This window comes from Sminthopsis crassicaudata, chromosome 6 (assembly GCF_048593235.1).
Source record: "Sminthopsis crassicaudata isolate SCR6 chromosome 6, ASM4859323v1, whole genome shotgun sequence".
Classification (NCBI taxonomy): domain Eukaryota; kingdom Metazoa; phylum Chordata; class Mammalia; order Dasyuromorphia; family Dasyuridae; genus Sminthopsis; species Sminthopsis crassicaudata.
Window position 1 is genome coordinate 234,194,594 of NC_133622.1, and position 25,123 is coordinate 234,219,716.

Below are 25,123 nucleotides of genomic sequence, written 5' to 3' on the forward strand. Positions count from 1 at the left end.
CATGAAGAACTGCCTAAGCAAATATGGGAGATGAGATACCCAGTATTCCTTTTGGTCCACAATGTGAGGAGGTGTAATTTTCAATGACCCCAGAAAGGGATGTTGGAGCTTTCAATGACAAGCTGAGAAATTTGCATTTTGTCCTAAAGGCAATAAAAAGCAAAAGCTACTAAAATTTTATGAGCAAAGGAAATACTTGGTGAGACAGCTTTTAAAAAACTATTTTGGCAACTGTATAGAGGATAGATTGAAGGGGCAGAGACCAGAAATCAGGAATCCAATTAGGAAGCCATTAAAACAGCTGAGGCAAGAGGCGATGAAAGCTTGAACTAGAGGGATGACCTTTAAGTGTAGAAAGAATGACAGGTGTGAGAGATGTTGAGACAGAATTAAGCAGATTTGATAAGCCATCAGATATTGATAGTGAAATTGAGGGAAATCAAAGATGACTTTTGTGAACCTGAATGACCAGAAGGATAGAGTCCCTTAACAAAATGGGACATCATCAATCGGAAAAAGTCTGAACAAGTTATGATATATGAATGTATTAAAATATTATTGTTCTATAAGAAATAATAAGCAGGCTGATTTCAGAAATTCCTGAAGAGACTTAGAGTCTGATGTGAAATGAGCAGAACAGGAAAATGATGCGGTAACAGCAACATTGTGCAGTGATCAACTATGATACACTTAGCTCTTTTCAGCAATAAATGATCTAAGCCAATTCTAAAGGACTTGTAAAGTCTTAATGCAGATTGAAGCATACAGTTTTCACTTTTTACAATTGATTTTTTTTTATTTTTCATGGTTTTTCCCTTTTCTTCTGATTCTTCTTTCACAACAAGACTAATATGGAAATATGTGTATCATGATTGTATGTGTATAGCCTATGTCAGAGTCCTTGCTATCTTTAGGGGAGGGAGGAAAGGGAGGGAGGAAGAAAAAATATGGAACTCTAAAATCTTACCAAAATGAATGGCGAAAACGATCTTAATATGTAATTGGGGGGGAGGGAATAAAATACTATTAAGTGCAAAAATCCCAAAACAAAACAAAGGGGGAATTTTGGAAGGAAGTGGGTTTTGAATGGAGGCCTATCATCCAGTTTTGGGATTTGACGGAAGCGATAAAATTTAGTAAGGGGGTAAGGGGGTTTAGTGGTAAAAATTATTGTAAATTATTATTGTCTGTTTTGAAGTCTATTTTGAAACTATTGAAGTTAGGATGACTATAAGAGAAATAGTCGAAATTATATACTAGGTACTTGGTGATAGGAGCTCAGAGCTCATAGAACTCTAGAAGGAACCAGACAGATAACCTAGTCCAACCGTCTCATTTTATAGATGAGTACTTTGACATTCAGAGTAATCCAGAATTTCCTAGAGTTGTTTAACTCCAATTGACTTATCCGAGCTCACATAGGGAGATCTGGGATTTGAACTCTTGTCATCCAGCTCCTATTCTAGTGTCTCTATATGAGTACATGTACGTGAGGATGCACATGGGGATGTGTTAAGGACCTGTGGCCTAAGTTCGTGTCATTTTTACTTTTGTTCCCAGATATGTGATCATCTCACGAGAAGAGAGAGAGCAAAATTTGATGGCCTTCCAGCATAGTGAGAAAATCTACTTCCGGGTGTGCCGTGATATCCGACCTGGGGAGCGGTTACGAGTGTGGTACAGTGAGGATTATATGAAACGTCTACACAGCATGTCCCAGGAAACAATACAGCGCAATCTGACCAGAGGTGAGTCCTTCCCTACCCACAGACCTTCTCCCTGCCCCTACTGCCTCCTTCCTGGTTGATGGAATATTGCCTAATTGAAGATACTGAGCAAGATGTCCCAGTCTTCTTCATAGTTCTCACTACCCTGATATACTACTCAGATTGCCACTATCTTTGGGATGAAAGAAAGGGAAAAATTAATAAATTTCTCATGGGAAACTAGCAAGAAGCTAATTTTTTTTAAGAGAAAGGATGAATGAAACCAAGTGAGATTTTAGAACCCATCCTATAGATTTCTATCTCTGAGTAACCAGAGGAACAGAGACCCTGATCACGTATTCCAGAGCATTAGAAAAGTAGAAATGGAGACTCAGTGAGGGGAAGAGGGAAAGGACCTTATTGGGACCTATTTCTCTATTTCCTACTAAGGCTAAACTCTCACTACTCCCATGCTTTATATTTTGCTGAGCTAATGGTTCTCTCTTCTTCCTTGGCCATTAAGCCTGTCCGAAAGATAATTTTGAGGGAAGGTGGGAAGCCTTAGTAAATAAGGAGGTCCAGAGAGAGATGGGCAATGGGTCTCTGTCCATAGGGACATATGGATACTACAAGAAAGTAATTTAGAATATCATCATCGTCACAAGTCGAGCCACATTTGGACTTGCTGATCAACTGTAAAAGCCGAATTCTTTCCAATATCACCTTCAGATTAATTCCAAAGTCTTCTTAGTCCATGAAATTTGTCCAGTAGGCCTAGAGTCTATTTGGTCCAACCACAAGGAGTAAGTTCAAACTCACTAGATCAGGAACCTGACAACTAATGGAAGAATGGAGGGTATGGGAAAGGTTGGAAGTGGTCCATTGAAGTTAATTTTTTAAGGAAAAAAATTAAAACCACTAACCATCACCACAGTTAACATGTGAAGCAGGCTACTTTAAAAGGTAGTGAGTCCTATTTCATTGGGGTTCATCAAGGTGAAGCTCCTTGTTCAGGTACATTTGGACTAGATGTTCTCAGAGGTCCCTTTCAGTTTTGAAATTCTGGCATTCCATTAAGCATGCAGCAGCTATATGACTTGGTAAAAGGTGTCTCATGACTCAGTGGACATTGGTAAGGGAAATTCTGGTTAAGTTCATTTCCTGAATGTCCTAGTTCCTGGGTTTGGGGATGTTAGCACTTTCCTGGTGAAAAGTTCCTCAGTGGGATTCAATGTGACCTTCGGAGAGTCAAATATCCATCATTGTGAGGAGAGGCTGAGAGATAAAAGGGAAGAGCTTGTTGAAGGGAATGAGTGATAGGGAGCCATTTGGAAGAGAGCTTTTGTAGAAAGTGATCCCGAAGCACATGTGGGAAAAGATGAAGACAAGTGGGAATATGCAAGATAATATTCCTGCCCAGGGGAAAACAATAAGAGAGAAGAAGAAAACCACAGGTTTTGAGCTACAAAAGATTGTAGGGAGGGCCCTATCAATGGAGATCTTCACCAAAGAAATTGGAATTTTTTAAGAGCTGCAGAGGAAGGATGAAAAAAATGGATGAGCTTGGATCAAAAGCCGAGAAGCGTTGATATATTTAACTTTTTTGGGCCATGGCATGGTGTGTGTGTGTGTGTGTGTGTGTGTGTGTGTGTGTGTGTGTGTGTGGCTAAGTCCTCCTTCTCCCACATTGGGATGCAGAGATTCCCATAGAGCTGACACAGGTCACACAGATAATCCATGACTGGTAGTGCTTGGAGACCATTCTTCCTCATAGACTTGCCTCTTTATTTCACTTCAATTCAGTAACCATTTATTAAATGTCAGATTTGGAAGTCTTTTACTCCTTCTCTTAAAGATCTGCTCAAGCTCCCGAGAAATGAGGTCAGTGGAGGCCAGATACGCCATGCCAGAGATCCTACTGTCTTTCAGTGTCTTTTGATCAGTGTTCCATAGTGGAAAGAGAGCTGACTCTGGTCTCAGGGGTCCTTGATCTGAATGCCACTTCAACTCTTCATCAACCCTGTGACCTAGATTATGGGATCCATCTTTGATTTCCTCATTTCTAAAATGAGGATGTAGGATTGGATGATTTGTAAGGTCTTTCCAGCTCTGAGCTTTTGACTTATTCATCAGAAAATTGGAGATCTCATTGTCGTCTGGAGTACGTCAGGGGATCTTTTTCTCTGTGATCTGGGATATCTCTGTGACGCATGGACTTCGTGTTCAACAAATATTTGATAGAGGAAGTTACAAAGAGGCTTATTTGGGCTCAGGATAAGAAAGGATTTCCTAACGATTTCAACTGCCCAGCTCATAAGGGAGTAAGTTCCCTGTCACTGAAAGTCTTCAACTTCAACCTGGATGACCTACATGTCGGAGCTGATGTTGGAGATGATATAGAAGAAATTAGAATGACTTCTGAGGTCCCAGAATGTCGGAACTGGAGGGACCTTTGAGATCTTTTCCCACACCTTTATTTTTCTGATGAGCAAACCAACAGAGGCTCAGGCTGGGAAAATGACCTGCTCAGTGGCGGAGCTAAGATTTGACCTGATTTCTCTTTCCACTTTCCTTTCTGACTGTAAGATTCTATTGATTTATTGTGGGGGTTTTAAGCCTTCCTGATAAGCAGGGGATGTATTCCATGACCACAGTGGTTTTTCATGTAATCCTAAGGCTGAAGAGACAGCCTCAAAAACCAGATAAGTCCCAACTTGGCAACAGAGAGAGTTCAATGCTGGGGACTTATTCTACCCACTTCCCCACAGCACAAACAGATGGCAATTCTAAAATAAGATACATAGATTCAATGGCTTATGAGGTCCCATTGTTCCCTAAAGTTGTGATCCTGTATTATTGTGGGGAAAATGTGTGTGTATGTGTGTGTGGGTGGGTGTGGAGAGAGAGACAGACAAACAGAGAACTAAGAGAGACAGAGAAAGAGATAATGCAGTCTCAGTTTAGCTAGAGAGAAAGAAGAGAAGTCCCTGGTCTCTAGGGGCCTCATAAAATCAGATGTTTCTTCTGGACCATTAAGTAGGGAATGGTGCTGGCTTGCTGTACCTCTCCTTCCTCCCTTCTGACTCAGTTTCCCCCATGGTTCTGAAGTCACTCAGGCATGTGAAAAGATTTGAGAAAATGAGAATCTGATCTCTTAAAAACCACATCTCCTTTCTCCTCATCTTTGTGGCCCCAGAGAAAACTCTCTAGATTTGGAGCCAGAATCTCTTATTTGAATCTTGCTTCTGCCATCTCAGTATGAATCGGACCTCTCACTCCCCACCTCCGAGCTATAAAGTGAAGGAAGTTGCTTTGGTCAAGATTTCTTAACTTGGGCATCCATGAACTAGGTTTTAAAAATATTGTGAAACCATGTGTGAAACCATGAATCTCTATTCCATTCCTCTTGTTTTTAAATAAATATTTTTTAAATTGGACTTGTTATTTTCAGAAAAACAAAGCTATTTTGATAACTATTTCAATGGAATCAATTTCCTTTGTGATCCAATGTCTTTCATTTTAAAACATTAAAAAAAAAAAACACGATTCTAAGAAGTCCATAGACTTCACCAGGCTGACCATCTAGGGGGTCCAGGGCACAGAAAAGGTTAAGGACTCCTAGATTACAAAGATCTTTAAGGTCTTTCCACTACAGGAGTCCTTAACATTTTTTAGATTTGTAAGGGCAATCCATTGGCCGCTAGGTGGCACCATATTGCACAGAGTGCTGACTTGGAGTTCAGAAGACTCGTTTTTCTAAGTTCAAATCTCACTTCAGACACTTATTAGTTGTGTGACCCTGGAGAAGTCACTTCAACCTGTTTGCCTCAGTTTCCTCATTTGGAAAATGAGCTTGAGAAGGAAGTGGAAAACCACTCCGGTATCTCTGCCAAGAAAACCCCAAATGGGGTCACGGAGAGTCAGACAGGACTGAAAAGTGACTGGAACAAAGGTCCGTTCCAGCACGAATATCCTGTGATCCTGTGAAGCAAGGTTTCAGAGGCAAGGGAGAATGCAACACATTTCATGTATATACACAGGATATCCCCCAAATCTTGTTGCAGCTTTACAGCTATCAGGACAATCATTGCATTTGTGTGTTTAATTGTAAATAGATAGATAGATAGATAGATAGATAGATAGATAGATAGATAGATCATATATAGATATATAGATATAGATAGATATGCTTATATAGATATATGCATATATATCTATATATGCATTTATATACATGCATATGTTCATTCACAAATATCTATAACAACATGTTAATATAGACAGACAGACACACACACACCCTAGCACTAAGGACTCAGGCAGCTAGATTGCTGAAAGACTCTCTCATTTGATAAAAGTGGTTTGAGGATCATTGATTCAAATGTCTTTGGCTGGAAAGAGTGTTAAAAATCCCTTCTATTAGAGTATGGAATAATGGAAAATACATTAGATTAGGAGTCAGATGACTGGCAATACAATGGAAGCCCCCATAAAGGCAATGAAAACTTTTATTTTTTGATTCTGGTGTCTAATACTGGACATAATACAAGCGTCCTTGATTCGGTTTTTAAATAAACGCACATTGACTGATTGATCGGTTCAAATTCTAGCTCTGCTGCCTATTAGGATTAGGATTTTAGGCAAATAACATCATATCTCTGTATGTCAGTTTTGTTATCTGTAGCATGGGAATGAAAAAATTTAATTTTCCTGAGTCTGTTCCTTAATTTGTAAAATGGGGTTGCAAAAATGAAATGATCCCTGTTCTCAAAGAGTTTACATTCCTTTCCAGGGAAAGAGATGTAAACACAGATAAGTAAATGTAAGATATACACAAAATTTCATAGATTGAGAGCTGGAAGGGGCCCCAGAGTTCATCTAACTATCCCCTCATTTTACAGATACAGATACTGAGGCCAAGCTCCAAACCTCCCTTTCCTAAAGTACTTCTCCCTCCTTTCTTCCTTCTCTCTCTCTGTCTCTCTCTCTCTCTCTGTCTCTCTCTCTCTCTCTCTCTCTCTCTCTCTCTCTCTCTCTCCTCTCTCTCTCTTCTCCTTCTTCTCTCTCTCTCTCTCTCTCCTCTCTCTCTTTCTCTCTCTCTCTCCTTTCCTCCCTCCCTCCCTTCTTCTCACTCTCTCTTTTTTCTCTCTCCTCTGTCTTTCTTCTTCCTTTTCCCTTTATTTCTCTTTCCTTCCCTTCTTTCCTTCCTTTCATCTTTCTTTTCTTCATATCTGTGTGTACTCATTCTTTTCTTCTGCACCACTCTATTTCTAAAGTAACTTCTCCCCTCCTCTCTCTCTCTCTCCCCTTCCTTTCCTCCTCTCTGTATGTGTATGTATGTGTGTGTGTGTGAGTGTGTGTGTGTGTGTGTGTGTGTGTGTGTGTGTGTGAGAGAGAGAGAGAGAGAGAGAGAGAGAGAGAGAGACAGAGAGAGAGACAGAGAGAGAGACAGAGACAGAGACAGAGAGACAGAGAGAGAGAGAGAGAGAGAGAGAGAGAGAGAGAGAGAGAGAGAGAGAGAGAGAGAGAGAGAGAGTTTATGTGTGTACTTACATTCTAGGGAGGGATTTTGGCAGAGAGAATACTAACAGATATGAGGATGAGAAAAAACCTTGCTTGTTCTTATTTCATCTAGCTTTTTAACCAAGAAAAAGATTCTTGGATCCTAGATCTTAAATGGAAAGGACCTTAGAGGTCTTCTAGTTCAACCATCTCATTTTACAGATGAGGAAATTGAGGCACAGAGGTCTTAAGTGGCTAAAAGTCACAAGGGTAGTGTCTAAGGTAGGATTTGAATCCAAATCCTTTAGCTCCAGAACCAGTGTGTGTGTGTGTGTGTGTGTGTGTTTTTGTTTGTTTGTTTGTTTGTTTTGGGGGGGGGCGGAATTTCCACTAGAGAGGCGTTTATAGGAAAAGTCTTTTTAAAACCAGGTTGTCTTGGGATGGAGAACAGGAAAGTCATTTTGTGTGCCTGACACCTTTTACCAAGTTGAAGCTGAAATCCTCAGGTTGTTAGGAGGGAAAGTGGAAGGAGGGACGAAGGAGGAGTCCTTGGGAATGGGGCAGGGAAGAGGGTGATGAATGACATCACTTGGCTGGCCTTGTATCTTCCCCTAGCTTGACCATGTGAGCCATCCTCTGGCTCCTGGGCCTGGTGGGGATCTTAAAGATTGCTTCTAGCCTTTCCTTTGTCAATGAATGAATGAATAACTCACAAGATCTTGGGATTTCCAGTGGGAAGTTACCTTAGAACTCATTTAGCGTAAACCTCTCATTTACAGAGGAAACTGAGGACTTCTTCAGACCAAATTATCAAATGAGATAATATCCCTATGTGAACCTTAAGGCACCATATAAATGCTAGAAACTACTGTAGTTGTTGTTATTATTATTATCTGTGATCCAGTGGAGAGTAAGTAGAAGAGCTAAGAACTGAACCCATGTCCGCCAACTCCAGTTCTGGGTTTCTTTCCATTACAGAACTCCATCTTCACACCTGCTCCCAGGGCCCTCCATCCATCTTCCTCTGGGTGACCCATCTGCCATTTTGGGTAGGATCTGGAAGCCCCCAGCCACGGCTGCCCAGAGGACAATTTTGTTGATCTAGCTTGGTGTTTCCCGTTTGATCTTTTCTCCCCACCTCCTCACACCCTGGTTTTCCTTCCTAGGAGATAAAAAGCTGCAGCGAGAGAAGCCTGAGAAGGCTCTGGACCACCCGGAGGACCTTCGAGGCCCTCTCCAGCTCACGGTCTTGCGGCATGGCAAGAGCGCCTACAAGCGTAGCTTTGATGAGGTGGATGCTCATCCTCCGCCCAAGAAGAAGAAGATTGACCTCATCTTCAAGGACGTTTTGGAGGCTTCCCTGGAGACAGCAAAGATAGAGGAGCCCCCTCTGGCCCCAGGCACCCCCCTTGTTCTCAGGAAAGCTCCCAAGTTCCACGCAGAAGACGTGTATGATCAGTGTGGGATGGCCGTGCCCCAGGAGCCCCAGGATCTCTCCAGAAACCAGGGGGAGAAAGAGTGGAAGGCTCCCCAAGGGGCTTCCTATGGTCCCTCCAAGGACACAAGCTTGCTGGAGGATGAGGAGGAAGAGCCTTCGTCATTCAAGGCAGACAGCCCTGCCGAGGCTTCCCTGGCGTCCGACCCTCACGAGCTCCCCACCACCTCCTTCTGCCCTAATTGTATCCGCCTGAAGAAGAAGATAAGGGAGCTGCAGGCTGAACTGGATATGCTCAAGTCCGGGAAGCTGCCTGAGCCCCCTCTGCTGCCACCCCAGGTACCGGAGCTCCCTGAGTTTTCAGACCCCGCAGGTGAGTTGGTCTGGTTGAGATGATGGCTAGAGGGAGGAGCGCACAGTAGGCAGTGCAGAGGGTGGCCAGAAATGCCTCAGCTTGATTGTTCCAAAGGGAGATTGTGGCGGACCCAGAGCCAGGGCGGACATTGGGCAGAGGGCATCCGGGACCTCAGGGTGGGGAGGCTCCAGGTCTGTGGCACTGTGTCCAGTGGGCGGGCGATTTTGTGACTTCCCGTTGTACCCCGAGCCCTTGTCAATAAAGCAAGTTCCACCACAAGAAGGGGGTGTGTGCTGTGTTCTTGACCTCTTTGTGGTGGAACCCAGTGGAGACTGTCCCAGAGCTTGGCCCCTGAGTCTAGCTGATCTCCATTCCCAGTTCAAGGCTGTGCCCAGAATCGGGGTGGGGGCTAAAATTTAGAGGGGGGGTGGGTCTTCAGAGAGTGGGGAGACACGTTGCCTTGTTTCTTCTTGCATAACCAACATGCACCTATTAATATTCATCAAGATTATATTCATAATGAATTAATACTCACAAATATTAAGTGCAGGAGGAAATATAAATAAGAAGTAATCCTTGCCCAGCTGGGTGACAGAATGGATAGTGCACTGGGCTTGGAATCAGGAAGATTCCTCTTCATGAGTTTAAATCCAGATTCATACACTTATTAGCTATGTGACCCTGGTAAATCGCTTTATCCTGGCTGCCTCAGTTTCCTCATCTGTAAACTAAGGATAAAGATAGCACCTACCTCCTAGGCTTGTGAGAATAAAATGAGATATTTGTAAGGCACTTTGCAAATGTTAAAATGCTATATAAATGCTACTTATTAGTAGGAGTAGTGGTTCCCAATCTTTGGGATCTGAAGACTCTTTTCTAACATTAGAAAATGTAATATTCTCTTTTCTCTAAATTGTTTTCGTTCTCTTGAGGGCAGGTTTCTTGGGGAGCTTCTGGAGGCAACCTTAGTTTCAGTTCAGTTCCAATAATCCTAAAATGCAGCCAGGAATTAAAGTCCAGATCCTATATTGTGTCCTTCAAAGTCTTGAATCTTTTCCTGGGGTCCAGTTGGCTTTAATAGAGGCCTGTCTCTCTCCTTGGTTCCCCAATGAGCTCTTGTCAGAATGTCTCCAGCCAGCTTCAGCCTCTCATCCTCCCAATGTCTCCAGCCAGCACAAAGGTAGACGTGGGAATGAATCTGACTCTGCCTCGAAGAGTGTAGATTTGTGGGTTTCTGCCTTGTGAATCTCCCAGAAGTCAATCCTAGTTCTGAATCTCCCAAAGTCCTCTTTGGCCCTGAATCTCCCGAAGTCCTCTCCTCCGAAGTCCCCTGAAGTTCTCCCAGGAAGTCCTCTCCTTGACTGAATCCTGGCTTTTTATATCCTCCCATAGAATGGGTTTGTGAGTACTCCCTGGGCTTGTGGGAGCTCCTTAAAAGTATGCTCTCTTAAAGGTGTGAATCTTATAGAATTCTAGTAAACACATTACTGAACTAGAGAACTGTTAAGTACCATGCTAAATTAGATAATTATGTCCATTTCAGTGACTTAGCACCTTGTAAGAATCCTAAGATAAGATAGTAGCTGTCCTGCCTGCCATCTAAGGGAGGGGGTGGAGGGAAGGAGGGGAAAATTCAGAACAGAAGTGAGTGCAAGGGATAATGTGTAAAAAAATTACCCATGCATATGTACTGGCAAAAAAAATGATAATTATAAAATTAGTAAAAAAGGATAGCTGTCCTCTTAAGTAAAAAAAGAAAAAAAAAAAAAAAAAAAGAAATTCCCCACCTGACAAAAAGATACTGTGAATCTATACCCAACATTTATCTGTTTGACAAATTGAAAATGCTGGAAGGTTAAATCTCTTATGATTAGGGATAGAGGAAAAATTAATAACTAGAATTAAGAGAGATCACACTTGCCAAAATCAACAGACTTAATTACATGAAATTTAAAGGGTTTTGCATAATTAAAATCAGTGCTGATAACATCAGAAAGAAAGCTATAGAATGGGTTAAAAGAAAACCACCTTTGAAATAAATATCTCTGACAGAATTTGAACTTAAAACTGAAAAGAAATTAACAGAAATCTATAAGAAAGAAAGAAATGACTTTTTTAATCAGTCACATGAATATGTTGGGATTACACACACACACACACACACACACACACATATATATATATATGCATACACATACATATACATCTGCATCTACAGATAGAATAGCGGTGCAAAGATGTATGAGACCTATCTATTTAATTTGCAGAAGCTGTTTGCTATTTATGCATTTATGAAACCTTTTCAAAACCCCAGAGACTGAGATGGAGGGTGGCCCAAGAATACTGCTCCCAAGGGAACTGTCTGACCCACATCCCTAACTTTCCCCTACCTTCCCACCTTCTACCATTCTTTCCTCTTTCCGTGACAAGAGGGACAGACTGGATGATAAGTTGCAGAGCCCCTGGTAGCCAAATTTGGTTTCTCTTCCCTTTGAACACCTTTATCTATTAGCCCTGGCTAGTCATGCAACCGAATGGCCACCTCTGGCTCATCAGGCATACCGATTTACCTACCCAATGATATAAGCAGTCAGTCACTCTACAAGCATTTATTAAGTATCTATTGTGTGCTAGCTAGTGGGGATTAAAAGGAAGGAAATAAAGCAGGCCCTGCTCTCTGGAAGCCTCTCTTTATTTGGGGAGACAATGTGTATGAATGCAAAATGTTGGGTTTTATAGGACTTGTGTTGCCATAAGTATACACTTATGACTTCAGAAACTCTCTCTTATCAGTGCAGATTAGTATGCAAATTGCATTTATTAACTAATATTAACTGATTTGTTATTTATAAATCGTAGAGAATTACCAAATGACAGTGAGGTTCCATGAGTGGTCTGGGAGCCCCCAGCCAATACATGCCAGAGGCAGCACTTCATCTTCCCTGGATCTAAAGCTGAATATTGATCCCCTATACCATGCTGTGTATTTAAAAATAAATTCAAAGTCACTTGTGGAAAGGATATCGATTTGGTGGGTGGAGATGGGGTATTAGCTAAATCTCATCAAGCTCTTATGGAAGGTCTGTCTCCAGGTCTATTAGCTGTTAGTTGACTATAGGTATGGTAGGGAACAATGGCCCAGAACACCCAGAAGTCATTGCTCTGTCTTATGAATGCCTTCTGATCCAGTTTGCCATGCTGAACTACCCAGCTTATAATATATTAGCTATTCTCTTTCTACTTTCAATTCTACTTTAATATCTCATCAAGTTAAATAAAGAAGCCCAGCTCTCAAAGATTAAGAGAATAGGATTTAGCTGTGACAAAGTCTTCTAAGCTGGTCCCAGCCACCAATGGCTGCTTTCTGCCTTCTGAGGATGGCCTTGCTCGCCACATATCAGCTCATCTCCAGTTTGGTCTCTGGGCAATAGGTTTTCTTGTTGTTGTTGGACAATGTGATAGACAAAACAGTGTTCCCCAAGGCAGGGAGGTTTGTGATCTGCAGAAACCACAGCTCTTTGTACTACTCCTGAGCCTAGTGCTTTAAGAATTTTCTTTCCAACAGCTCTGAGAGGTGAGTCTGTACATCTTTATCGCCCCATTTACAGGTGAGGAAATTAAGATCTAGAGAGGGAAAGGAACTTAGTTATGTCTCTACCTGGTAAATGATGTTAGTCCAGAATACTGGAAGTTAATTTGGATTTGAAGAGCGAAGCTTGGCTCTGGCTGCTGGGAGCTAGCCAGGTTGGTGTTTATAGGTATGTCCCGGATGGACATGAGTCACCAGTGTCCCTTATTAATACGGAAGTATGTTTTGCGTACCTTAATCGATATTCCGTTGTTTGCCATCTCAATGAGTGGGGGAAAGGGAGGGGAGAGCGTGGAGCTCAACATTTCCAAAGATGAGTATTTAAAATGTTTTGAAACAATGTAATTTGGAGATATTTAACAAGACAATTTTGAAATAAAATAAAATTAGATCCAAAATGGGATGCAAAATTGAGACATTACCTTGTTCGATGTAGTCAAGTCCTTGGACAGTAATGCATCGGCTTTGGGAGATTCCGCGGACGTTCCAACCTGTGGTAAACTTCCCTTTCCGTTTCTCTTGCAGCCTCGGAGAGCGTGGTCTCCGTGCCAACCATGCTGGAGGACGACGACCAGGAGGTGGACTCGGCCGACGAGTCCGTCTCCAACGAGATGATCGCCGCCACGGACGAGCCCTCCAAGATGTCCTCCGCCACCGGACGCCGCATCCGGCGCTTCAAGCAGGAGTGGCTGAAGAAGTTCTGGTTCCTCCGGTACTCCCCCACGCTCAACGAGATGTGGTGCCACGTGTGCCGCCAGTACACGGTGCAGTCTTCCCGGACGTCGGCCTTCATCATCGGCTCCAAGCAGTTCAAGATCCACACCATCAAGCTCCACAGCCAAAGCAACCTGCACAAGAAATGCCTGCAGCTCTACAAGCTCCGAATGCACCCCGAGAAAACGGAGGAGATGTGCCGGAACATGACTCTGCTCTTCAACACGGCCTACCACCTGGCCCTGGAGGGCCGGCCCTACTTTGATTTCCGGCCCTTGGCGGAGCTGCTGAGGAAGTGCGAGCTCAAGGTGGTGGACCAGTACATGAACGAAGGGGACTGCCAGATTCTGATCCACCACATCGCGCGGGCGCTGCGGGAGGACCTGGTGGAGCGCATCCGCCAGTCCCCGTTCCTCAGCATCATCCTGGACGGGCAGAGCGACGACGTGCTGGCCGACACCGTGGCGGTCTACGTGCAGTACACCAGCAGCGACGGGCCTCCGGCCACGGAGTTTCTGTCCCTGCAGGAGCTGGGCTTCTCCACCACGGACAGTTACCTCCAAGCGCTGGATCGCGCCTTCTCCTCCCTGGGGATCAGGCTGCAGGACGAGAAGCCCACCATCGGCCTGGGGGTGGACGGGGCCAACATCACGGCCAGTTTGCGCGCCAGCATGTTCATGACGATCAGGAAGACCCTGCCCTGGCTGCTCTGTCTGCCCTTCATGGTGCACCGGCCCCACCTGGAGATCCTGGACGCCATCAGCGGAAAGGAGCTCCCGTGCCTGGAGGAGCTGGAGAACAACCTGAAGCAGCTGCTGAGCTTCTACCGCTACTCGCCCCGCCTCATGTGCGAGCTCCGATTAACGGCGTCCACCCTCTGCGAGGAGACGGAGTTCCTGGGGGACATCCGGGCCGTGAGGTGGATCATCGGGGAGCAAAACGTTCTCAATGCACTCATCAAGGACTACCTGGAGGTGGTGGCCCACCTCAAGGACGTCAGCGGGCAGACGCAGCGCGCCGACGCCTCGGCCATCGCACTGGCCCTGCTCCAGTTTCTCATGGACTACCAGTCCATCAAGCTGATTTACTTCTTGCTCGATGTGATCGCCGTGCTTTCCCGCCTGGCCTACATCTTCCAGGGCGAATACCTCCTCGTGTCCCAGGTGGACGACAAGATCGAGGAGGCCATCCAGGAGATCAGTCGGCTGGCCGACTCTCCCGGAGAGTACCTGCAGGAGTTTGAGGAGAATTTCCGAGAGAGCTTCAACGGGGTCGCGGTGAAGAACCTGCGGGTGGCTGAAGCCAAGTTCCAGTCCATCCGGGAGAAGATCTGCCAGAAAACGCAGGTGATCTTGGCCCAGAGGTTCGATTCCCGCAGCCGGACCTTTGTGAAAGCCTGCCAGGTGTTTGACCTGGCAGCCTGGCCCAGGAGCACCGAGGAGCTCATGAGTTACGGCAAAGAGGACATGGTCCAGATCTTCGACCATCTGGAAGCCATCCCATCCTTCTCCAGGGAGATCTGCAGGGAAGGGATGGACCCCCGGGGAAGCTTGTTGATGGAGTGGCGGGAACTCAAGGCGGACTACTATACCAAAAATGGTTTCAAAGACTTGATCAGCCACATCTGCAAGTACAAACAGAGGTTTCCCCTATTGAATAAAATCATCCAGATCCTTAAGGTCCTCCCCACCTCCACGGCCTGCTGCGAGAAAGGGCGAGTCGCCCTCCAGCGAGTGCGCAAAAACAACCGCTCCCGCCTGACCTTGGAACAGCTCAGTGACCTTTTGACAATTGCTGTAAATGGTCCCCCCATTGCCAATTTTGATGCCAAGAGGGCACTGGATAGCTGGTTCGAAGAGAAGTCTGGCAATAGTTACACACTGTCTGCTGAAGTCCTCAGTAGGATGTCTGCCCTGGACCAGAAGCCAATGCTTCCAAGCATGGACCACGGGTCAGAATTTTACTCGGATCTTTAAGAAGTCATTGCCTCAGATTTTACCAAGCTGTTGAATAATTTTTTTTAAAGAAAAATATCTATACTCCTAAGCTTTGATATATTATATAAATATATATATATATATTATATATATATAAACCCACACTGAAAATTAAAAAAAAAAAATTAAGGGGACATGCATCTGACTGAAGCTACTTGGAGTTTTCAGAATGCAATGATGTCGAACACTTTCCTCTTATCTACAAAACTTGGCAGCTGCAATATCCATGGCAATTCACTCTTACTCATCATGGCCCATGCTGGGGGCCACTGGGGTTCCAGTCTAACTATCAACCAACAGTATAAGCTAAAATGACGGGTCTCTGTCAACCACCTCTCTGGTAGCTCACCTCATGTATGTTCTCGTTTGGGGTTTTGGTGGGGTTTTTTGTTGTTGTTTTTGTTCGTTCGTTCGTTTATTTTTTGGTTCTTCTGGTTGGTTGGAAAGGTTGTTGTTTATTTGTCTGTATGTTTGTTTTGGGCTTTGTTCGCTGGTTCTGGCCCAGTTGGAGTCGGGTTTCTTATTTCCGATGGCAATTTGTAAAATGGAGTGTTTTCTCCCCTCCTCTTCCTCCATTTACTTCCATTTGGGAATCTGCTTCCTGATTTAATTTTCTCACTGTCTTAGAAGCAAGAGTGTCAGCCAAATAGTGACACAACATCCATCTCTTCCTCCTTGGCTCCTACCCCGATGGGAGGAGGAGGAGGAGATCCAAGCGGTTCATCTCCCCTTACCCCTCCCCTGGGCTCCACCCAGGAACCTCTCCATACGTGGTCTCCAATGGCAATAGTTCTTGGGGTTTGAACCAAGTGGAAGAGGGTCAACTTTTTGCACTTCTGTTGTGATGTCATAGGGGATAAGACAGTAAGATTTTTTTTTTCAGTTCCAGCGCCCTTGGGAACAGCCAACAAGCCTTCAAATCCATTCCCAAAAAGAGGCAAAGATTTGGGGCTGAAAATAAGAAAATGACAACAAAAAGATATTCTAATTATTTATATTCAGTAGGCATAGATTGTTGTATTGGGGGGTGGGATGGTGTTATTATTGTTTCATGATAGAGTCACAGAATACCTGCTCTTCTTCAGTAGCAGGGGCTATCAATGCAAGGTGAGTTCTGGGTCGCTCCTTTCCGGGACTTCCCAGAGGTTCACTCTTTCTCTTGTGACCAAGGTGATCACACAGTCAGTCCACAGCCTGGCAGGAAGCTGGATGCTTTGTCTATCCCTGTGAAATCTTTCTTCTTTGAAGGGTAAAAAATCTTCTAAAGAGATGCAAAAAACAAGCAAAAGGCCTCTCAGTGAATTAGCTTACACACAGCCACACTTCTCTGGTTGCGCACATGGTCACACAAATGCACTTTCACAATGCACAGCCCTGGACACACAAACATTCACACACTTACGCGCTTGGCTGTGAGTCCAAGCAAAGCTGATTGCATACGGATGCATAGTCTCACACACACACACACACACACACACACACACACACACACACACACACACTCTCTCTCTCTCTCTCTCTCTCTCTCTCTCTCTCTCTCTCTCTCCCACACACTGACAAATGGAAATGTCATAAGCTTTAGAAATAGCCACTCACCTTCCCTCTCCGACAAGTACCAATTTAGACCAAGAAAGTCTAAATTTGGGCTATTTCATTCATTTGCTACCACTGTACCTCCTAAGGGAGTCACAAATAATTGTGTGGGCTGATAAAACTTTTGTACTTATTTATAAGGATGACATATATGTGTATTTAAATCAAAATCCAGTTCCCTGTAATACGGACGTTGGGTGGGGGTGGGAACCGTTCGCATTTCATCCACCTCATCCTAGGCAGCGGAATGGGTCAGCTGGGAACAGCCCGGTCGGGTCACCAGCATCCTCAGCCTGGCTCGTTGAGAAACGTCAGGGCTGGGAAGATTTCCTCTTTCGCTTTCTCCCATCTCAGAGGACCTGGTCCCTTACCGGAGGCTGGCCACCCACAACCCATAGTGTCGAGGTCATCAACACTGAACCTTTCATACTCTCCCTTCCCTGTCCTTCCACTCTCTCCTGTCCCCATCCCCACCCTCGTTCCCATTGGTCTTGGTGCTAAGAGAACTCTAGAACCATTGCTGCTAGTCGATAGCTTTTCATTATATAAATATATTATATATTATATATATATATTATATATTATTTTTGAAACTTTGTTTGTTTGTTTGTTTTCAACAGTGATGTAGCATGTTGTCAAAATCCAGTCTTTCCCACTTACTTGTTCCACTGCCGGGTCTCATAAGCTGCCTTCTACGATGAAACTAAGCAACCTTGCCTGGCTCTCACTCAGCGTCCCCCCCCCCCAGCTCCCTCGCACCCTCCCCTGCCCTAGCCCAGGAGGGGGGTGGGCAGGGCCCGTACCTAAGGACCCAAGCACTTCCTGCCTTACCCCCAAAGAGAAGGCCCACTTACCTGGCTTCTCACTGACTCCTGACCCCTACGTTTGTCACGTGGGCACGGTGACAGGAACCAGTGATAATGTCATGGAAAGAGCACTAAATTCCGAGCCGGGAGACCTGAATTCAAATCCTGACTCTACCACTTAATCCCTTTGTGAGTGGGCAAGTCACTCACTCCTGGCCTCCTCCTCTGACCAGTGGGGGTGCTGGAGTCCATGACCTCTAAGGTCTCTTCCAGCTCTAGGTCTTTACCCAAGTAGGGTACTACTGGAAAGCACTAGACTGCCCCCTCCCTTCATTCCTTCGCTTCCCCACCTGGACCATGCTCGGACCACAAGCATAGCTGGCAGTAAGATTTCCTTGGAGGCAGCTCGGGAAGGCTGGACAAGACAGGGAGAAATGGGTGAGGGCAGGTCTGGACTTTCCTAAGGTTAGTGCCAAGGCAGCCCCAAAACTGCACGGGCCTCCAGGCCAACTGGCCCATGCACCTTCTTCTAGCCCACCCCATAGGGTGGGCGTTCTTTCCCTTATCTGGAAACCACTCAATGTAGAATCCGGAGGGGAGGTTCCATATCTGGACCTCAAGGACTGACCCTTTGGGGTTGAGTGCTAGGCTCTGACTCTGGAAGAACGGACACACGTGTCCCCAGAATTCTTCGGTCAGCATTCCGTCCTAAGACCTCCTTCAATGGCCTTCCAGCCTGTGGAAACAGTATACTAGCAAGGGACGGGAGTCTCTCCAGACTTGTTGGCTTGACCTCTGCAGGCTTAGCCAGGCCTAGGGGCTAGTAGAATGTGCTGGGGCACCCGAGGAAGTGGGAGCTTCGGGCTGCCCCAGACTAGACTTCCAGGGGGACGCGGACCCCTTGGCAGAAAAGGCCTGCAAAGCATCCTGGGTAACCCCAGTTTAGAGTTATGGACCTTCTCTCTCATGTCATTTAGTTCCAAGTGGTCTGAATCTCCTCCAGAACCTGTGAATTCTTATGCTCCCAGGCTGACCTTCCCTTTCAGTCTCCTTGAAAGGGGTCTTTCAGTGGGTAGCACTTTCAGGTGAACTGCCCGGGATACCATATTTCTCATGCTTTCAAGCGGATCCTCAGACCTCCTCCTCTCTGAGTCACCACTGATGGTCTCCTATTTTCTTGGGGCCCCAGGCCTCCCTGTTACTGTCACTTTAGTCCAGAGCAGGACCCTTCTCCCAGCCTTTGGCTTCCAAGTAGAGAATGGTGGACTTGGAATTCAGTGCTTCTGTCTCTACCTGATCAAGAATGACTCTCTCTCCTTCTAGGCTCATGGAGGAAAATTCAGTCTCTTGTTCTTGGGCAAGCTCAGAGCACCGACTTCATTTGAAAACAGGTCAAATGGGTGCAATAGAAGCATGACAAAGAGAAGCCCCAGTGATTGAGACATGAAGTGCTTTTAAACGGAGTCCGTTGGCGCCATTGAATATCTATTGGGAGAACAATCTGGTGTGGTTCTCAGCAGAAGCACTTGAGAAATGACTTCTCTGAATGATTCCCTCACCCTTGGTAAAATCCAAGTGGGTTCCCAATTTCTAGATAAGTAAACAATGTCTTTTAATGTCCCGCTGATGTTCTAGGTTGGGTTGTTCATAAGAGCTCTTCCCAAAAGTTTCAAGATGGAAGGGCCTGTACGAAGTTGGGAAAATCATATTCCTCTCCCCATTCTGTGGCCCTCAGTTTCATCATGTGAAAAATGATGGAATTGGACTAGATGATCTCTGAAGATCGAATTTTCTGTGTTCTCAGGTCTCTTCTAGCTCTGACATTCTGTATTCCCAAAGCCTTTTTCAACTTGAATATTCTAGGTTGTAAGGTCTCTTCCTGCTCCAACATTCTATAATCTATCCAAGGTTCAGTCTAGCTCTGGCATTCAAAATTCTAAGGTCACTTTCATTTTCAAGAGTCTATGTTCTAAGATTCCTTCTAGATCAGACATCGTTTTCTTGGTTCTAAAGTCCATCATGGCTCAGACAGCCTGTTCTGAAGTTCCTTTTAGTTTTCATATTCTAAGATCCCTTCTACCTCAGACATTCTATGTTCTAAGGTTCCTTCCAGCTCAGATATTCTGTTTTCCAGATTCTAAGGTCCATTTTAGCTCAGTCTATGTTCTAAAGTTCCTTTTAGTTCTAATGTTCTAATATCCCTTCTACCTCAGAGATTCTATGCTCTACGATTCCTTCCAGCTCTGACATTCTATTTTTTAGGTTCTAACATCCATTGTAGCTCAGTCTGTGGTCTAAAGTCTCTTCACTTTAATGTGTTATGTTTTAAAATTCCTTCTACCTCTGAATTCTGAGTTCTAGGTTCCCTTCCAATTCTGACATTCTGTGTTCTGTAGAGTCATCACATTCTGACATTTTGCATTCTATTTTCAGAGTGAAATTCTTCCTGGCTTTGACCTTCTGGTCACTATGTTCATACATTTTGTAGTATGTATTGTAGACTTTCCTATTGTCATATTAAGCCTTTTAATGCAGGATGGGGTTTTATTCAACTCTACACGTTCTAAGGTGCTTCCAGAATCCAATATTCTATGTTCTGAGTTTTCTTCCAGCTTTCACATTCCTTGTTCTGTATTCTGCAGTTCTTTCTGTGTTCCATTATCCAGGGTCCCATCTAGCCCTGAGACCTCCTGGTCTCCCATCCTTTCACTCTCATCCTCATGTGGGAATGGGCCCTCCCTGTTCCATTGCCTCCAAGGTGTTCGCAAGGAGCACCATCCCGTTAATACCATTCAGGGTTGCATGTCGGTGACTTGGGTCCTTGCCATGTACTTCTGTGTCACCTTTGACCAGTGTCCCCGCCAGTGTCATAGCAATTGGTGCCAAGTTCTTTGTTTTTTGGAAAGGGACTTTTTGATTTTGATTTTGTGATGTGTTTGTGTGTGTTTTTTCAAAAGTATACCAAGAGGAAGGACTATGGGTGACTGTAGAGCAGAGGTTGGGACGATGGAGTTGAAGGCTTCGCCTTCATGCGAGAGGCTGACAAGGGTGGCCAGGATGTCTCCCGTCCTTTCCCTGGTGGCATGAGGGAACGAGGCAGGAGGCCAGGTTCCCTCTCAGAGGAAGAAGATGTCAGAAAGACATCTCAGGATGTTCCCTGGTCCTGAGAAGCAGCATTAGGAGCTGGGGCAACTCCAAATGCAAACTTGGGTTACCTTCCTTTCCATTTTTCTCTTTTCTGTTCCCTACTTCTTACCTCTTCACTTTTCTGTTTGGTCCCATCTTTTCTCTTCGTGTTCTACATCCAACCTTTACTTTTTGGACTAAGAACATCCAACTCCTATTCCCCCCTATTCCCCAAACACACCTTTCTTTTTTTTTTTCTTTTTTTTTAATTTATTTTTTTATTTTTAACACCATCGGATCCAGGTTTCAGACCTGGAAATCTGAATTAGAATACTTTTTTCCAGTTTGAAAAATGTCTTGATTTTTTTTCCCCTCTCAACACTAAGATAGTTACCAAACCCAAGTCCCCATTTCTACTGAGCTTTCCCACCCAGTATTTTGGGTGGGGGCGCCACCTCAAGCTCCGATTGGCCATCCTGACCCAAGCGGAATGCCCTAGGCTGAGGTCAGACTTTCCGAGGGAAGAGCAGGGTCCTTTGTGGACCCAGGAGATCCCAGTGCTTCTCCCCACCTGCCCCTATGCCACATTCCAGCCTCCCGGAGGCTGCTCTGGAAATTCTATCTCCCAGAATCCTCAGAGTGGAAGAAAACTCATCAGTGAGATCATGCAGGCCCTCTCCCCACTTCCGAGGGAGGAGGGTCCTTTGCCCTATTGGCCAGTACGCTTTTCTTGGGTAGAGTAGAGAAGGGGACAGCCGGTTTGTCTTTGCGTGTTAACCTAAAGAACGATGTCCTCTTGGGGAAGGAGGAAATGGTACGTGCCTCTTTTTGTAGAGCCTTCCCTCCCGGATTTTTAGAATGGTATCACCCCCTTAAGACCTATGCAATTCCAGTCTCCCTTGGGGACGCATAGAGTGTGTACATGGACGCAGGGGTTATATCGGTGTATACTATAGGTGCATACATACATACATATATATACATATATAGAGAGAGTATATATGGACATATGCCGTATGTATACATGCAGAGGAACAGATTAAATTGTGTCTATATATCTATAAATAATATCCTATATATTTATACATTTCTATGTTTTGAATAGATATAAAAAATAGATTCTATTGAGAGCTGAGGCAGCCCCGCGGAACGCCTGTCTCTGGGGGGCAGAAGGAGCTGTGGGGGGAAGAGAGCATTCTCCTTCTGGAGTTTTGGGATGGAGCGACATTCTTATCCCACGCGACTTTGACTTTGTGGGGATGGCCCTCAGGGTGGAGGAGGAGAGGGAGCTGCTTGCCAACTTCCCAAGGCTTATCTCCCGTCCCCACCCAGGGGACCGACCGTCCGTTGTCTTGGACAGGGAGATGGATGGGAGTCTCCAAGGTATCATCTCTTCCTCTCCCCCAACCCCGGGCCAGGACTCGTGGGACCTGGGGAGTTTGGCCATGGACTTTCAGAGGGGCCGCCACCCAAGAGTGCCTGGTACCCGAGAGACATGAGGTAGAGAGCGGGACCGGGCGCTGCAGGGGGGCCGGCAAGCAGAACAAGCCAGAGCTCTCCTAAACCTCCTCAGCCCCAGCCCTACAGCCCAGCAGCCCAGGTCTGCCTCTCCAGGAACTCATCGGTGTCCTTGCAGTAGAAGACGTGCCTGTGGTCAGAGAAGGCACCTGCTGCTAGAATGGGGTCAGCACACACACACACACACACACACACACACACACACACACACACACACACTCTCACACACAACTACTCAAGTTCAGAACCAAGGGCTTCAGCCCAGTCAACTTTGCACAGCCTGGCTTCAGCTCAGGACAGCACTTTTTCCCCCATCCTCTCCCTCCGCCTCCTCTTGAGGTTCAGCCCCGACCCCACCGTAGGCAGGTTTATTTAGTCACTGTTGTGATTCTGTGATTCCAGGGCCGGTGCCTGGGTCCCGGCGGCAGGGCCTTTTTCTCCCATACTTCCCCAGCTCCTGGGAAAGCGGGGCAGCCGTGGCCTGGCCATGGAGCAGCTTATATGTACCATAGACGGAGGGCTGAAGCAGCCCTGACGGGATCAGAAGCACCTGCAGCAGATTCATTTTCTTTCTATAGGAGGGAGGGAGGGAGGGGTCAGAAGAGGCATGGCGGTCACCCCAGATGTGGGCAGCTGGACGGCCCCTCGGCCCACTCCACTCTCCAGCTCTCAGACTGGGTCACTTCCTAGAATCTCTGAGCCAGGTCCTCTGGTCCAATCTCCTCTCCCCAATTCATTTTACAGATGAAGAAACTGAGACTCAGAGATGAAGCAGCCTCCTCTGACCCCGGCCCTGTGCCCACCTCCCCACCATTCTACCGATGTACCTCATCTTCCAGTAGATCCCCATTTCTACTGCAATCCAGGGTCCTGGGATCGTGCCTCTGGCGTGCCAACCTCCCGGCAACCCCCAGTGCTCCCCGCCACCCAATCCAGCGTGGTCTCTGCTGGGCTACAACTGCCAAACAGGCTTCCCGAAGCCCCTCGGTGCCCAGCTTGAGATACACACAGTCCTGGCTTGGTCTCTGCCTCTCCTTCCATAGAAAACCAATCAAGTGGGCTGTCAGGAAATGGGGCATTCTGGGTAGGTGGGGATCCCCTATGCACTGTACCTCAGCTCCTTGGGGCATGGAGGCAATCCCAGACCCTCCGGGAGAGAAGACAGGGGGGCCCTGGAGGGACAATGCTGAAAACAAGTGAAGGCACAGCTTTCCCCACGTCCATCCATCCCCTCTCTCCAGATCTTCACTTCTGTCTCTTTGGGAAAATCAAGAGATTGATCTGGGGGCTTTCCCCATCCTGTTTTCTCTCCTCCCTCTCTCTCCCTTTGCTGCTGAACAGTTCATTTCAATCACCCAGAAAAGCTAAAATAAAAAGGGGGGGAAGGGCAGTATCTAGAAGTCTATTATTACATATGTATTAATATGTTAATATCACCTTTCCAAAAGAAAATAAAACCTCTCGATGTTATTATTTGACAGACTCTGCTTTATAGTACCTGTGTGAGGGGCCCTAGAACACTGGATACAAATAGAGCTATGTTGGTATATCATAGTATGTACACGGAGACTTTCCTTTTGTCATATTATCCTCGTAATGTAAGATGATTGTTAATAAAATCATTTAAATCTATTATTGGCTGGTCTCCAATTCTTGCCTCTCCCCTTTGCCTTCCCTCAGTGTCCATCCTGGGGTTCTCCATTATTTGTCAGAACCAGTAACAGTAAACATTTATTTAGTACCTATGGTGTGCCATGTGCAAATCTGAGGGTAAGGGGCACAGAGCTAAGTTAATTACCACCTATGTGGAGGGGAGGAAATAGATTGGAGAGATGTTGAGGAGATAGAATTAATGGACACCTGCCAAATCGAAGCCTGAACTACCTGTTCTCTAAGTCCTGTCCATATTGTTTCTTCCCTTAGAATATAAGCTCCTTGGGGCAGTGGATAGAGCACCAGCCCTGAAGTCAGGAAGACCTGAGTTCAAATCTGGTCTCAGACATTTAACACTTCCTGGCTGTGTGACCCTGGATAAGTCACTTAACCCCAATTGCCTCAGCAAAAAAAAAAAAAAAAAGGAGATGTAAGGCTCCTTGAGGGCAGGGACTGTTTTTGCCCTTCTTTGTGGCTTCTTGAGGCAGTGGACAGAGCACCAGCCCTGAAGTCAGGAGGACCTGAGTTCAAGTCTGGTCTCAGACATTTAACACTTCCTGGCTGTGTGACCCTGGATAAGTCACTTAACCCCAATTGCCTCAGCAAAAAAAAAAAAAAAAAAGAAAAAAAGAAAAAGAAAAAGAAAAAAGAAAAGAAAAGAAAAGAAAAAAAAAAGGATGTAAGCTCCTTGAGGGCAGGGACTGTTTTTTGCCCTTCTTTGTCTCCCTAGCACTTAACACAGTGCCTGACATCATTAAATAAATGGTTTTCGATTGATGATGTAATATTAATGTGAGGAGGCAGCATGACTGAATGGAGAGAAGCAAGCCTCCAGGGCAGGACCTGGATTCAAATCTTCTGACATCGGTCTTACTGTAGGCAAATCAATTAACCCTCCAATCTTCAGGCAATTCTGACTATAAATTGTTTGTCAAACAGATTATAGTCTACACTGAGGGAGGGAGCGTCCTCATAATGGATATCACCATTCCTATGGAAGTGCCAGCTCAGACCAAAGCCATGATAGTGATCACAGTAAGTGCAGAAAGAGAAAACCTGCTAGAACATGGGGAGACCTCCTTCTTCATGTCCTCACTCTCCCTGGGAAAGGAAGTTGGCAGGGGCAAGA

At 45.5% G+C, this 25,123-nt stretch overlaps 1 protein-coding gene across 8 annotated transcripts in view; it reads left to right on the top strand.

The window, feature by feature from the left end:
- The window catches only part of PRDM11 (PR/SET domain 11), a 99,644-nt gene extending 75,671 nt beyond the window's left edge, over positions 1–23,973 (top strand). For 7 of the 8 annotated variants that reach the window (XM_074275305.1, XM_074275309.1, XM_074275312.1 and 4 more), the window contains exons 6-8: positions 1,561–1,748; positions 8,375–9,016; positions 13,113–23,973. In XM_074275305.1, coding sequence (XP_074131406.1) covers positions 1,561–1,748; positions 8,375–9,016; positions 13,113–15,277 — 2,995 coding nt within the window. In that variant the 3' untranslated portion in view covers positions 15,278–23,973. The remainder of the gene's footprint in view (positions 1–1,560; positions 1,749–8,374; positions 9,017–13,112) is intronic. The other variant, XM_074275313.1, reaches the window with a different exon arrangement.
- Positions 23,974–25,123: the final 1,150 nt, after the last annotated feature.